The 17,385-nt window shown below is 36.4% G+C and overlaps 1 protein-coding gene across 2 annotated transcripts in view; it reads left to right on the forward strand.

The window, feature by feature from the left end:
* rngtt (RNA guanylyltransferase and 5'-phosphatase) overlaps positions 1–17,385 on the forward strand; it is a 115,310-nt gene that overhangs the window by 80,156 nt on the left and 17,769 nt on the right. For both annotated transcript variants that reach the window (XM_028440044.1, XM_028440045.1), the window contains one exon: positions 15,485–15,585. In XM_028440044.1, the coding sequence (XP_028295845.1) occupies positions 15,485–15,585 (101 nt within the window). The remainder of the gene's footprint in view (positions 1–15,484; positions 15,586–17,385) is intronic.

Consider the following 17,385-nt stretch of genomic DNA (forward strand, 5'->3'; position numbering starts at 1 on the left):
TCCGCCGCACCACTACAGCTCAGTTAGACATCATGCATTTCCTTCATTGCACTCATACACAGAAAAGCAGGAAAATTGACTCATATTGTCATTCTAAAAGAAGACAAGACAAACAAAAAAATTAGCCATAAAATAAATTTAGATCAATGTCGCAATGCGATTGATCTTGGTGTATGAACAGTAGTTTACGTCCTAGCAGCAGATCCCTTCCTAATGTTGTGTTCTTAATTTGCATATTTATTCTCTGAAACATATGCAATCTCAACCTTATTTCTGCAGCTGCAGTCAGGGTTTGGGCAAATTATTTTTTTCATTTACAATTATGTCTTCAATTATCCATATTCAATTACATTAACAATGACAGTGGCTTTTTTTTCCAATTCCAATTATAATTATAAATATTGTTTTTCCCCTGAAAGTCGATTACAATTATGTTCTCAATGACTAAAGTTAAATTACAATTAAAGCTGCAATTAAGCTGCAAGCAGCGTTGAACGGTCCCTCGCAACCACAACATGTCGGGATGTGGCGCACGTTGAGGTGTCTTGCATGTCGCGGTGTGGCAGAAATGTTGAGGGGTTGAGACATAGCTGACCATTTTCAAGGATTATATCACAAACTCTCCTGCAATGTTCTGTGCAAATATAATGCACCAATAGGTGGCGCTATGACAATCAATGACGGTTGTGTTAAACCATAACGCAGTGATGATGTCATCAGTTCTGCTTGGGCTGTAACTAATCACAATCACTGAGCCTTTAATAAACAAGCCCATAAAACATAACCTTCCTCTTGTGTTAGCTTTCTGATAGCATCTCTTTTGATAATGTGTGGGTTTTGACCCATGTCTTAAATCAGCTGTAAAAATATTATCTATCATCTAATTCGTTTTTAATCTCTTTGTTACCTTGTTCAATTTCCTCATCCATGAAAGTATTGGTGTTAATATATTTTGGTGTCAGTATACCCCTCAATTTCAGTTTTTAGCTTTAGAACTAAGAGGTAAACTAAATATGAAACATATTTTAATAATTGTAAACTACATATGTGTAAGCCATAGAACTATAACATGTTTCCCCAGCTTGGCCTTTAATTACAATGTAAATGACAGTTTTTATAGAATGTTCATGTCAGTTACAGGCAGTTATCTAAACTTATTACAATTCAATTAAGACTACAACAGCATTACAATTATAGTTACATCATAACTGTAATTAATGGACAATTATGCAATTACAATTATAACCCTGGTTACAGTTCATGATTCTTATGTGATAAATACATGAAACAGAAATAATTAAATAGACTTCACCATTTTTAGTCTTCAGTATACATTTAATCAAGTGCCACTCAGGCAGAATTTGTCAATTTGTATGTGTTTGTCCATTTTCACCTCAAATTCTGATTAAACAATCAGCAGCAGTAAAAAATGTCTTATCAGGTTTACATGACTGGGCAACCCTTGCAGAGATGATCAGTGTTATGTTTTTAACTCCACTACATCTGATTGCTTTGGTTTGACTGTGAATACCAAACATCCCTTTAAGACACATTCTAACACTGATTTTTGACCTTTGTTCTCGGGCTGCACCCCAATCATGGGTGTAGCCTCAGGCTACGTTAACACGTGACTGTGAACCTGCTGCTGATCTTCCTACATCGCCCACAATCAGTGATGGCTGCCCTTAGTTCGACCTGATGTTGCTCATTTCTATCGAAGGGCATTTATGAAGGTTTTCCTGTCATTAGTGCACTATGGAGCATGTTCTCTAATTAGCATAGCTGTATAACTTAGAAGTAATGATGATTGCGTTGTAGCATTATAGTTCCTACTACACAATGACGAAAATGCACATCCTTTATGTCTATAAACAACACAAAGATGCTTTTTTTGAAAAATTCAATCAAGACATGATGGGAACAGGTGAAAATGTTGAATTCAAGATACATGATCTCATAATGCACAGGAATCAGAACAGTTTTAAACATAATACATATTTGAGGACCTTACGATGAACCCAAGTCTAATGCATAAGAGGGAATGAATCAGTCATCCGATTCATGCTGAGGTTCATGGCCAGACTGTAGACACTGGTTCAGTCTGCACTGCAGCACACAGAGGAAAGATTTAAAGATTTGATGTATTTGAATAAGGAATGTATCTCCTTACTTTAAAGGTCAGCAGCGTTCTGCTCCACCACTCAAACATTGGTTTAGATCAGAGAGCATGACGTACAACAATGCATTGGCCTCTTTTCAAAAGAAAATGTGTAGCCTGAAAATGAATTTTAATTAAGGGAGAATCTTTTTACCACTGGTACAACATTTTTATATTTATATCATTATTATTTCTGAAACTTGACTTTACAAAATCCATTAGCCTTGATTTATTATTATTATTATTATTATTATTATTATTATTATTATTATTATTATTATCCCCCGCCACAAACTGTGGAAGGGGGATATAGGTTTGAGCTCCATCTGTCTGTGAGTTCGTCCGTCCGAGTTAAAGGGGACAGCTTTTCTCAGATACTGTTCAAGATAGGATCACCAAATTTAATGTGAGGCTCCAGGGTATCAATACCTTGGTGGAGTTCAAAAATGAGAAGCGTGCAATAATTTTTTCCGGAGTTATTGCCTTTGTTCCATTTTTTTTTTTACCCTGTTCGAGGTATCTTTAAAGGGGACAGCTTTTCTTAGAAACCGTTTAAGATAGAATAACCAAATTTTTTTTTTACTCTGTTCAAGGGGACAGTTTTTTTTAGAAAGCGTTTACGTTGGTCAGTAATTTTATATTCTGATGTAATAATGTTTTCTTTTGTATACATCTAAGTTCTTAGATTGAGGACATTTAGGAAAAGGTTGAGTTATAATGACAACCAATCTGGCAGGGAATGTTGATGTCTTTTTGTTATTATTATTGTTGTTATTGGGTGACTGAGGCTTGGGTATCATCTCAAAACGTCTACCAAATGCTAATAATGTGCAGCAATTAGGGCTAAAAACTAAATAATAGAACATCTCTGCTTCTCTTTAAGTTTAGTTACATTTTCCCTCCATGTTTAGCGTCCAGGTGCTGACCAATGCAGACTGGACACACCCTTAATGTCCTGTAGTTTTTAGTGGTATTTTCCATTCTTTAAACACATAAAATTTGACCACAGATTATTCACCAGCTGCCTAGTTTGTGCTAGCCACTTTAATTTGTAAATATAATGAGATCATCTATGGTTTTCATTTCACCTTTATGTTGTGATAATGGTTCTTGTGTTTGTGACTTTTTTTTCCCGCTATTCCTAAAAAATATGTATTTCCTATTTTATGTTGTGCCTTAATTCTTATACTTAGTATTATGTTATGTTCTTCTAAGTTTCATATTTTGATTGACAGAAACTATTACATTTGACTAAAACTTGAGTTATTTTTTAAGATAATGGTAATTCTAGATTTATTTTCTATTCATTCATTAAAATATCAGCATTTCCATTTCGGTTTGGAACAGTTCGACTGTCAAGGCAACCTTTTTTTCCTTTTTTTCATTTGGTAACATCTGTTTCAGACATGTACATATACGTATTTAGGTCTAACCTTTAAATGTTGCTTTAAATGTATCAGTACTTTGCATCCAGGAATCAGTGTCTCGCAAGTGTCTGCAAGGCCATTAGATGTCAGATTTTATGATTTCCTTTTTGTTGAAATGCTTATTAGAGAGGCGTGTAAGCACAGCGTTATAAATATAAATGATCAGAATAAACACTGTGTTGCTGCTATTCAATTATAGATTGTGTGGTGAGAAGGAGGCAAATGATGCCAAAGGAGGAGCCGCTGCCTAATCAGTGTCCAGGTCTATTCATAATTTAGATGTTTAGTGTTAAAGCAAATTGTCTTTTGCAAAATTCCCTCTTTTTCGAAAGTATATGCATATTTTGTCTTTTGTTTAAACTGCTAAGCTTTGGTCAACATAATTCTTCAAACAAACATTGATGCTGGACCTTTTAATATGTATGTGCCTTGCTAAAAAGAAGGTTCAAGAAGGTTGCTTTTTATCAAGATCACATTTACCACTCACTAATGTTTAAGTAGCCACTCCATACTGTTGTCTGCTGCTGTCATTGATTGTGTTGATCTATCCAGCAGCCAGTGCAGTGTTAATCTCTTTCGTGCGTAAATGGGATTAGGGTGGTCTCAGGAGTTTAATCTCAACAAAGGTGCTCCTGCAGCATGGGTCCATTAATATTAACACAAAGGTTGTCACCGCTGCAGCCCACAGTCACTGGGTGTGTTATCTCACCCACACACGGTTTGGATTATGTTTTCTTTATCCTAGGGACATCGGAAAGATATTGCGTTTTCAACAGAACCACTGGCACAGATGGTAGAACATATAGAGCATTACAGATGGCGATCACTGTGCAAAGAGTACAAGTAAATGTTTGTTTTTCCCTCTATTTTCCAGGTTGTTTTTAACTCTCGACAAAATGTGTGATGGTGAAAATCGAACAGGTTACAATGCATTTATTTTTCATTAAAATAAATGCATTTTAACTCTTTTTTATGCTGTAAAATCTGCCGGGACAAAGATAGGAATTAAGGGATCAGTTGTGTTTAATATTGCAAAGAAAGCGTAGGAATCACAATTTTTCCTATGCTTTTCTTTTGCATGTTTAACCTACAGGGGTCACCTCCTCTCTTTATGTATTCCTCAACCCCTTTTTTTTTATCACAGATTTAGAGTCCCTGCTCCATTTTGCACATTAATACCCCACACACGCACGCACGCGTACACACACACACGCACACACACACAGAGAGACATTATGTCTGAGAGAGAGTTTCACCAGGGATCAAATTTGTTGGACGAGTCCAGCCTTTGTATTAATCCGTTGCACACTTTAATGTTTGCTCTGCCTCCCAGCAAAGTGCTGCTTCTAACAGAAAACTAACTATGTTATGAGGAAACATGTTTCAATCGACCCACATCATCTCGTTTGAGATTACTTGACTTTAATTTGTATGACTCGAAGGACATAACAATGAAATAGTTTGCTTCGGGCAGTATGGATGTTGAATAAAACAATAAGATACAGCAATTACATTTTGATGAACTGTAACCTATATATGCTATGTGGTTAAGCTACTGAATATAGCCTGTGAAAGTAAATCAGAAAGCTTCAGATGGGTGTGGACAACATGGTATGGCATGGAAATAATAGGATGTTAAAATGCCCATCCACCATAGATGGCAGTCAAAAGGTTTGAAAAAGCTAGTAAGCTGCTGGTGATTGCTTTACTTGATTCAACGCAATCAGTCCTAACCCATAGCATGTGTGGTGTTCATTGGTCAACAGCCAATCTCTTATAGATGGTACATCTTAATCCACATGAAGAGAAAACCTGAGATTCCAGAAGTCTGGGCTGAGTGTGTGGTGCGCAAAGCAACAAAATGGGAAAATATATTAGTTGTGTGATAATGCAGACACAATAAGACATGCTTGCAGGCCATGGTTGTTACCATGTTACCTGCACCATGCACTTGCTGCTGCTACTTGCCACTAGACCACATGGAGTTATTTTCTCACCAAAGACTGTGATCAGGGTCTAATGCTGAGGTTACGCAAAGCCGACACGTTCCAAACGCCAGTAATCTATATCGTTTACAGAGTGCCTCACATTTCAAGTTAAAGGTAGGGTAGGTAATTTCCTCCAGATACACTTTTTAATCTTTTTGGTTGAAATTGTCTTTATGGCCTGACAGAAATTAAGATCCTATCTGCTCTGTAAAAGAAACGAAGAAAATACGTCATCTGTAGCAGCAGTAAGCCTGTAAAAACTTTGACAGTTTGTTTCTTATTAACCAGTCACATCTCCCTGCTCGCTCTCGACCCCTTGCGTGCACTAGCCCACACTCAAAGCGCGTCACCAGTGACGTAGTTAAAACAGAGTTAGCGTTGACACTGCAAGTATTAAAATAGTCAAGTTTTTTAACGTAAATATTGATAAAGTTTAGTGTTTGCTTACTGCTGTGTGAGACAATGTAGTTTCCGCACAATACAAGCGATCAGCTGAGTTTAGCGCTTGTGCATGTGAGTGAGGGGCGTAGCTTTAGAGAGAGCACAGAGGGAAGGGGGCGGGTAAAGGCAGAGCACTCACAGGATGCCGCTTTCAAAGTCATGCTAGTTTTAAAAAATTACCTACCCTGCCTTTAAGGTATAAAAAATGGAACGTGTCAGTGGCAACTTGCCAAGCTCTGTGGGTGCCCGCTGCTGTGCGCTAGTACGTGTCATACCGATACAGTACACAGTGCTGGAGAATGTTGGCGAATGTGTATATATTTGGCTCTACACACATCATCATTACATCTTGGACAGTTCACATCAATCCACAGTGCTCCATCAGGTCATCAGACTGTTGTTATGGGACTGTCCCCCCCCCCCAGGGTTAGCTCTGTTCATTTAGCTAGTTTGCAGACTGCCAATAGCTTTGCCGTTTCATCCGCTCCCTAGAACATAAAACAGGTGTGATTAATCACATGCTCTACACCTGTGAAAAGGCACCCACAGAGTCCCTCCCTGAATCACCGCCCCCAATCGTCTTTGCCTGCTAATAACACACCTCACAGTGTAAGTATGTTGTTCTTGGTGGTATAAACAGGTTTATTAAGTTGATCTGATGAGTTAAATAACTGATCTTTGACCTTGTATAGTCTGCTTGAAGTAGATAAGCTATGATTCTTCTACTTTTAACTAGCTGTCAGAGATTAATTATCAAGTCTTGCATTGGAAGTGAGAAAACTTAATTTATTCCCAAGAAAGCATGGACTGGAAAGGTGAGCTTCTATTTCTGGGATTTGAAAAGGCAATGTTTCTCTGATCTGGTTTAATACCTTGTCATGTTGTCTTTTTCCTGTTGTCTCTCTCATTTGAGAAGTGTGCCTTTACTCGCCTCATTTTGTTTATTTCAGTGTTGATCACCTTTTATAGAAATATGTATCTTTGTGTTTTTTATGTCTTACCAAACCCAATTGCAAATTTTGATGCTAAAGCTTTTCCAGACTTATTTAAAATGGTCTCTCACACCACTTGCAGGGCTTGTTATAATCTCAGTTTTTGGCTCATGTGTGGATTGGTCATCTGTCCTGGATTTACTATGTTTGCTGGGCAAACAGCTTGAAGATAAAAAAATGGAGGCCCTTTTTGTCATGGTCTGCAAAATAAACCATTAACTCCATTGACTTTATCATCTTACAAATTCATGTTTGTTTCTTTTGTTTTTTCTTTTTTTATTGTTTGTGACGGGTTTCTTTTTTCTGTTTTGCAATTGAGTGGAAAACATGGCGCTATTGACGTATCAAATATAAGAGGTTCATGTAGTAAACAAAAAGAAAGATGATTATTGTAGTTTATGTTGGAACTATAAGGGATTTAATGTTTCTTTATTCTTCTTTAAAAAAAAAAAAAAAAAAATCCTCTAGCAGAGGCGTCACACTTGCTTCTGTCCTTTGCCACTCCTTTAATTTCCATTCCCCTCAGCCTAACACTCAGCCTTTGAGTTTCAACCTGCAAACAACAGCCAATTTATAAGTAATGGAACATCATTACATGCAAATGAGTTTGAAGCGCTCTGAATACAAAGTTTAGATCTGGGAGTCTGGTTTGCACTTTAACAATAAAGCTGTTCTATATTCATATTTGTCACTATTGACGAGACTAATGACTGTAATGAAAGAAAGAGAGCGCACACATAGCACTTCTTTATTTAAAAAATGATTTTCAAGGTTGCCTGTTTATTTATCTGTCATCTGATTGGGCCTTCACAGTGTTGTTGTTGTTGCCATGGTTTTGCTGGCATGAATTCATTATATTCAGACATCATTTGGGCTGCATACACCTTTTAGCATGCAGCGTTGGAAACGAGCCTCAGTAGGTATTCAGTGCGATAGATTTTCTGGCAGACAACTTTCAATTACCATGTACGAGTCTTTCACTTACATATTGTGTCATTTAATGCTAGAAAACTCTCATTATTTGTGTCATTACAATGAAGAACTCTGTTTCTGCCTTTTCTTCAGCTCATTTATGATAAGGTTGTGGCCAACATATTTATCAGACCTACGCAGATTTATTTCACATGAGGTTCTACATTACGCAGAGCAGTGCATCATAAAACAAAGTAAACAAACTGCATAGAAAATGATTTTTTGCATGCTCACTTCAAAAGAAAATATGTAAAATTTAGTTAAAATATTCTTTTTTTTTTTTTTTTTTTTTTTTTTAAGAAAATGAAGCATGCCCTCCATCTCCTGCCATCTAGTGTATTGTAGTAAATAGCCTTTATGATGCGTTCAGGTTTCAAAAGCACATGAAGGCCACCTCCTACATCCACAATTCCTTGGTGGACAAAGCTGAAGGAAAATTATCATCAATGTTCCGTTCACTTTGCATCAGAAACGACATATTGCCTTTACATTTTTTTTTTTTTTTCCCACTAGGAATGCATTTTATTTTGAAATCGTTACAAGAAACTATACAATATAATTTCACAAAGTTTACAGGTGACATTCCTTTACATTTTTATCCCCCGCCACAAAGTGGAAGTGTGGAAGGGAGATCTAGGTTTGAGCTCCGTCCGTCCGAGTTAAGGAAGACAGCGTTTCTCAGAAACTGTTTAGGATAGGATAACCAAATTTGGTGTGTGGCTTCAGGGTATCAATACCTTGATGGAGTTCGAAAATGAGAAGCACGCAATTATTTTCTCTGGAGTTATTGCCCTTGTTCTGTTTTTTGTATTCTGCTTGAGGTATCTTCAAAGGGGACAGATTTTCTTAGAAATTGTTTAAGATAGGATTACCAAATTTGGTGTGTGGCTTCAAGGTAGCAATACCTTGATGGAATTCGAAAATGAGAAGCGCGCGTATTTTTTTTCGAAGTTATTGCCCTTGTTCCGTTTTTTGTATTCTGCTTGAGGTATCTTCAAAGGGGACAGATTTTCTCAGAAACTGTTTCAGATAGGATAACAAAATTTGGTGTGTGGCTTCAGTTTATCAACCTTTGATGGAGTTTGAAAATGAGAAGTGCACATTTATTTTTTCCCGGAGTTATTGGCCATTTTTTTAACTCTGTTTGAGGTATCTTAAAAGGGGACAGCTTTTCTTACAAACCGTTTGAGATCGTTCGTCATTTTATATTCTGATGTGATATTTTTTTATGCACACATCTTTTTATTTCTCCCATTGATTTATATTAATATCAACATAATGGGAAAAGAACATCAAGGCATGTTGAAGGCTAATGTAAGACTTACTGTCTATAAAAACAATACTGCTACTGTTATTTATTTTGGTAGTAATAGAGGTCCTTGAATATGTTCTCTGTGACCATACGACAACAGTTAAAGAAGTTAAAGAAAAGTGCAGTATTTTTTTATTCTTAGTGGCTTGATTTCTTGTTTTCTTGTTTTTTGAACTACAAAACGGCACATTGTACACAGCAGCTCTTTAGATGTTTAATTTTGGTGAATACCAAAGTACACTGTAAGGGCCTCAATTGCTATAGTTCTGCATGTTTTCCAAATAATATCTAGATATCTCAATCCCTCCAAATTAAATAAATATCCACCAAAATTACAATGGAGTTTGCAGTACTACATTACATACAGTAATACTGAATGATGTTTTTTTCTAAAACCCAGAAGATTCTTACAAAATATTCCACAAACTCCTTTCGAATTAAATTGCAAATTTGACCAGTTGCTTAACATTCAGCATAATGTACATAGACATAACTTTTCTTACATAGGAAAGTGCCACCTTTTTTTCCTCCACAAAAAATGGCTTTTTCTGGTCCGGCCCACTTGAGATCAAAATGGGTCATATATGGCTCTTGAACTAAGATGAGTTTGACCAAACCTGTCAAGTTTTGTATTTGAAAATAAGGGAAATTTTCTGGCGCCCTCTACGATCCGTCCCACCTGCCCAACCAAGCTCCAGTATCCCTTATATTTTAAGATTGGTGTACAAGAAATCTAAAATACCCACTTATCAACTACTTATTAAATACAATTATGTGATTAGAATCTGGTAGGTCGACCTTTATTAACATTGAAATGCTGTGAACATTCCTACTAGGGCTGGTGATATGGACCAAAACTCATATATCAATATATTTTCTCAAATTGGTGATATATGATATAAATCTAGATAATTTTATCAGATAAAATCTGACCAGAAAGACAATTCTGGCAATTTGCTGATGCAAAATGCCACACAGGGACATTTATTAACAAACAGCTGCACAATATGTGCATTCAATAATCCATCTAACCGAGCTTTACATGTTGTTCTGAGAAGTAAAAGCAGTGACTCCTAAAACTAGTATTTTGATACATAATAAGTTATAATATATATATAGATATATGAAATATTATAGTTTTCTATATTGCCAAAATAGAAAACTCGATACATCTTAAATCTTGATATATAACGCCCAGCCCTAATTCCTAAATTATAATGCAGCCTAAATAAAAACATAAATGTGTATATGAAGCACATGTGTTTAATCAATATATATACAGTTTATATACAAGTCAACTCGTTGCATATTTACTGTAAATTTCATGTTGCTTGTCTTTAAGTTAGACATTAACATTTTATTTTTATTGTATATTTTCTTTTAATTTCTCATGCTCACTCATGTGGTTCTCTGGTATTCACTAATGACTTATTAGACACATTTATTACAGACTTTACATTCTTTAACACTTTTATAAAGCAGTGTATATGTGTGATGCTTGTGGGTGACTTACGTGGTTCCTTCCACTGTGATAGACGTTAAAATCTCAGTTCTTAATCTAACAGAACGTGTAACTGTGTCCCATCTGCTGCTCTTTATGAAGATAAACTCTCTGTCACATTTCACAATGTATTTAAACGAGTTCTTTGTATTTTTTTACTGGAACGTCTTTATTCATCATCTCTCTTCTGAGTTGTTTCCGGGTTTGTTGCCGCTGTCGGCACTAATCTCGCGAGAACTGTCACTCAGGCCATTTAAGGTGGCAGTTCTCGCGAGGCTAGTGACGGCGTTCAGTTTAGTAAGGCATCTTTTAATTATTATTACATTAAAATACGGGATATTTACAGGAAGATACTAATACGGGAAGATGGCGGGAAAGAGGGGTAAAATACGGGAGTTTCCCGGCCAAAACGGGATACTTGACAGGTATGAGTTTGACATCTCTGATTTAGAGGAAGACAATCTGCTGGAGAAGCATCCGTATTATATATGTAATAATGATAATAATAATGCATTGGATTTCATATAGGGCTTTATCATAGACACTCATAGTGCTTTACATAATTAAGGCATTATTCTTTCACTCCACACTTAGTGGTGGTTAACTACTATTGTAGCCACAGCTGCTCTGGGGCAGACTGACGGAAGCGAGCCTGCCATAGTGCGCCATCGGCCCTTCCGACCACCACAAACACTCACTCACACACTACATTCATACTAGGCAATGTGGGTGAAGTGTCTTGCCCAAGGACACAATGACAGATACCACTGGAGCGACTGTCCCCCGCTGTGGCACCTGGAATTATCAGTGGTCTCCCATCCAACTAGTAACCATGCCCAGACCTGCTTAGTTTCCGAGCTCTGGTTTTATATGATCTTTTGACAGAACTTATTATTGTGCAGTACACCTTAAAGATAATGGAGAGAACAGATTGTCATGGCCATACAGTACCTGTTTGTCATTGCCTGATCTCGTCAGATTTCAGAAGCTAAGCAAGGCCGGGTACTTTGATGAAAGACCGCTGGGAATTCCAGCTGCCACAGTGGGGTGACAGTCGGTCTAGTGCCATCTGTCATTGTGTCCCTAGGCAACACACTTCAAACACGTTGCCCAGTATGAATGAGGTGTTTGAGTGTTGGTGGTGGTCAAGGGGTGATGGTGCACTATGGCAGCCTCGCTTCTGTTAGTCTGCCCCTGGGCAGCTGTGGCTGCAATAGTAGCTTACCACCACTGTGCGTGGAGTAAAATAATAATGCAATATGATGCACTTTAGCTGTCAATAGCTGCGTTTCCAATACGCAAAATCTAAATTGTGCAAAAAAAATGGTCATGGAAAAACCTGAATTGCACCTTCATGAGGAGGTTTTTCCACACGTTTCGATATTGAAATGTCAAAAGCGCAATGGAAACACTTTTTCGTTTCAGAGGACGAGACATACAGTACCTGGTCACATGATGTGACATACTTGGTCACCTGACCACCTTTCTCAGAGAAAATATGGCGCGGTACATGTGGACAGAAGAGGATACTGACACATTTTTTCGCATTATACTTTATTATTACTGCCATGATGGACAGCAAACAACAAAGAAATGCGGAGTGTTATTAGTTTGGAGCATCCATTTTCCTGCAGCGATGTCTCGCAGGATGAAATTTCACTGGAGTTACGAGGCTCCTACCCAAAACAACCTTGAATGGAAACACATTAAAAGCTCAATTATACTTTGTCGACATTTAGAAATATCGTTTTATTTTTGTGAAAAACTATAGTGGAAACACAGCTAATGAAAAGCGCTATATAAAATCTAATGCATTATTATTATTATTATTATTATTATTATTATTATTATTATTATTATTATTATTATTATTATTATTATTATCTCTTCTGCTCAATAAACATTTCTGAAATGAATAAACAACCAAATTAAGAGCTCTTTATCTGCTACTTTAGTAAGTCAGGCCCAAAGAGAATGCTTTAAATGTCCCTCACCGTCTTTTACCCTAACCTATACATTGTATTATTATACATTAAAAATGTATATTTTAGAAATTATGAATTTCATTATTTAAGAAAGCCTTGGGTTAGGGTTAGGATTACTTTGAGGGAGCTGAGATTGTTTTGTCAATTATTTTTTTCTCTCCAGGGTTTATATGAACGTCTTTGGCTGTGTACAGACATTTTTAAGTGAGAGCACCAGAGAAGGTTCAAAACATTACCATCATTTGGAGAGCTGGAAAGGATGGGAGCAGAGGAGAGCTGCATAAAATGATTCATCTGAATGAGCTCCAGTTTTTTTTTTTAACTCAAATAGAGGACCTTAAACTGTCTGAGCTCTTCTTAGCCTTTGTTCACTCATTATCTAATTTTAATCGTTCTGACAAAGACTGGTAGATATTTTTAAGCACCGGTTAATAAGTCAGGGTGATTTCAAATGTATATCACCCTCTTTGTATTCTAACAAGCTAGACTTAAGAGCTGCATGATTGCAGGCAAGTAGGAGTTGTAGAATTACTGGAATATTGATTGCAAATCAGCAGTAAACATGCCCAGAAGAAATCAAAGCAGCCATTACTTGTGTTTCCGAAGGAGGGACGTACGTAGTTTGTTAATTAAACTTATTTAATATTTTCTTTTCGAACTGTTCCCTTTATGTTTTCTACAAAGCCTTGCCTGAGGAACAATAGGTAGATGGAACTAGTAGATCTATATGCTCATATATTGTTACAGTGCAGGTTTCTTCTATATGAAGGACTCCGTCCATTTTCCACTCATTTCCATGGAGTGGACTTTGTGTTTCCGGGGCAACCCGACAGTGACAGAATCTGGTCATCTGTTCCCGCCTCCACCCACCGAGCCTTTACATTTCTCATGTTTCAACGCATTTGATTCATGTCTTTCTAAATGTCAGAACGGCATAAATAATCAAGGAGGTGAAGGAGAGCATGTCAATGGTCTGTGCCATATGTTCCTGCATAATCGACCAGCAGGCATGTGACACAGTGTGATTTACAAAGGGGGACTTCATCCAGTTTTGTGCATTGTTGTGCTTCAAAGCTACATGTTTGATTCAGACTTCTAGTTTTGCACTCACGTTTGGGTTTCATTCAAATTTAAAGTATTTATTATCTTTAGGAATTTATTTAGAATTTTTATGCAGGCTTTCGTCTTAAAGAGCTTGAATCAACATACATGTTTTATGCACATTGTAGTACTAAAATAATTTGAAAACACGTCAGGCTTTTCTAAATCACAGAATTACTTTCGAACGATTGTCATGTCTTATGTTCGGTTAGAGAAATACGTTTTTTATTTATTTATTTTTTACTGTTAACATATAACTAAAAAAAGCAGCAAGCGGGTCAGGAAATGGATGATGAATGAGTTAAATATCATTGTTTTGCTGCCGTTCCTTTGCTTTTAAGCGGTTTGTAAAGAAATACTGATTTTACTTATTTTTCATCAGATAGTTTTTTTTTTTAAGATAAATGCACAATATGCACGATGGTATAACGCTTCACAGTTTAGTTTTAGACATCTTTTTTACTCTATGAATATTGTTCCTGCTATTTGTAAAGTGAATATGAATTTTCTCATTTTTTAAAGAAATATACCAAAAACCTTTCTTGTTTGATAGAATAATTAGTGTAGTATTGCGATTAATATTAATTTATCTCAAATATTTACTCCAAATGTCATGACATGTAATCAGTTAACCACTGTTATTGTCCAGCTCTAGTTTTTTGTGCAGGATTTATTTGTATGTTAGTTCCTGCCAAAGTTCTGTCCCAGGTTTTAGCTTTACTAAGTCACCAAGTACCACAATTACTGTATTTTTACCTCATTATTATCATTTTTACACTCTTATTAATTTCTTAGAATCAATGCATCATATAAAGACAAAATTTGTACCAGATGAAAGACCAAAGTCTCGGGTATATATTTTGTATTCGTGTCACTTTCATATCTTATGTCGGTGCAGAGTTATAAGCAATCAAATAGAGAGTGTGAACATGTGACATGTTGCCCCACAATAGGGTAAGTTGTCTCACACTGAATTTTTCAATTAATAAAACAAGGACAAAATTCTTTGTTGTTCTTTTTTTACTTAAAAGTGAACATTGAAGTCAGGCACAGAAAATGTTTATCATTTAGCTTGAAAAAGTCATTGACCATAGCCATTGAACAAACGTTAACATAAAATATGATGCAACATGCTATGGCTCTCATTCCCAAATGCTTGTTTGACCTTTCTTAAGGTCAAAATTCCAGATTGAATTGAATTACAAAAAAGAAAGCATTGGTTCATTATGAATACACGTGACGATTAACATGTTGCCCCAAACTGCCATGTTTGCTAATGCTAGCTCTAGCTTAAAGTTAGCTTAAAGCTGAACAATGACTGAGGTATGACAGGAGGCCCTAGTCTCTCCACGTGTCACTGTGAGGATTATTATTTGAAAGAAGCTTATTTTGAAATATGTAAAGTTGATATTTTATACTTTGGGTTGTGCAAAATGGTTAATTGATGTTCATCTTGACACCAATTAACTGACATGACACGTGACTATGTAAAGGAAGTAAACTAGTATTCTACTTTATAGTTGTAACCTCTGGTGAATAAGATAATTACAATGTGACAACTTACCTGTGTGACTTTGAATTTAAATTTGATGTTGTACATTTCACAGCCATACAAGGCCGGGAGGTGTGATGACATCCTCAAGTGGAAGCCCCCTAATCTCAACTCTGTGGACTTTCGCCTTAAGATCACCAAAATGGGAGGAGAGGGGTAAGTAGCTGTTGCTACGGAAACACTGATAATTCCAAATGCACCTTTCATTTTTAAGCGCAGGATCCCTCAGACACAGCTTTACACATGCATGCATTAAAATGTCTGCACTCATCTGTGTTTGTTGCTGCTAAAAGCGCACTTTACATCAGATGTTATTAACATATGATGTAGTTAAACCTTTTTTGATACATTGATTTTTTTTTTTTTCTTTCTGTTTTAATCATGTTTTTTTTTCCTCTCACATTTTCTTCATGCCTCTGGGTTTAATTCCATTTACAGCAATGCTACAACAGTGTGCTGGAGTTTGTGTCTTACTCTATCTTTCCTCCATAGCCATGTTTTTGTTTGTGGATCAGCTTTGATGCCCAAGCTTCATTTGTTCTCCTCTTTGTGATAGTTATTCCAGTTTCTAATATTAAATGTGGAGTATGGAGAAATGGAGTATGGTTATTCTTCAAGGTTATGGCTGAGTGTAATATGAGGTCATTGATTTACAGTAGATGAGTGTGAGTGGAAATCCATAGCAGTGAAGATTGCTGCTGGGTGATTCACACAAAGACTTGATGGTTTCTGGATATAAACTCCAATAACTGGTGATCCTTCAGATTGTCTCTTCTGTCACGAATAGGTTGACGTTTGACATTTGCTCTGTTGAGTGTCTTGACAAGCATTGAATTACAATACCATTTTGTTCTTTTCTGGTCTCTTTCAGCCTAAATCATATTAAAATTTTAAAGCTTTTGGCTTGTATTGCCTTCCTACATTCTTCATGCTGATGCAAGTCCCATGGCTTTATTCTTTATATATATTTTTATAGAGACAAGTATAATACTGCATTGATTGATAGGAAGCTGCAGACTATGGTTTTTAAACATCACTTCCATTTCTGGAGTTGAATTGATTTCCAATACATGTTGGTTACTCAGATTGTGAGACTTGAACAAACCTATTTGTAGGTTGTAGTTCAGAACTTAAAAAGGCTCTTGGATGAGAGGTGAAAGCCCATGGTGCAGTGGTTCCCAACCTTTTTGGGATAGTGACACCATTTTGGTATCAGGAGTTTCTGGCAACCCCAAAAACATTTTTTCCTAGAATTCGTTTTTGATCATGTTCATTTATATTTGGCGAAGTATAGTTGTTTAAGATTGTGTGTTTTAAGTTGAAAAAGAATAATAATTTAACTTTTTATCAATTACTAGACATTTCAGGCGGGGGTCCCGACCCCAAGATTGAAAAACGCTGCCATAGTACCTCAGCTAAGATGCAAGCGTCGACACAATCTTGAAACCTTGAGAACCTTCACAGACCTGAACAGGCATTGTTGCCTTTCCATTAAGGGTGTAAGAGAATCGGAGAGATCTCACTGCGCAGTTATCATATTGATCCATTATGTTTTTAAACAAAAAAAAAAGTTTCATCTCTGTAGCATACAGTATGTATAGCACTTAAACGCCTGGTCACTAGGTGTGAGTGAACCACATCAGACCTTGTTAAACTACCTCACTCTTCAATGCATTTTAGCTTGGAAGTTAAACTTTTTTGAAAAATGGACCGGCAATTTGACAATTTGATAAACATACCACTTGTCTTTGATATTGGTACTTGAATTACAGTTAGATACCATTTACTTGTCCTTGTAAGTTTAAAAAAAATGTATACCATTTTGTACTCGTTAAGGTGAAATTTGTACAATTTACATCGCGATATATCGCGATGTAAATTGTATTGTTTGGTATCGGGATATATTGTATTGTGACATGCAAATGGTGAATCATATCGTATCGTCAGATTCATGGT

Source organism: Gouania willdenowi, chromosome 24, assembly GCF_900634775.1.
Source record: "Gouania willdenowi chromosome 24, fGouWil2.1, whole genome shotgun sequence".
NCBI classification, from domain to species: Eukaryota; Metazoa; Chordata; class Actinopteri; order Blenniiformes; family Gobiesocidae; genus Gouania; species Gouania willdenowi.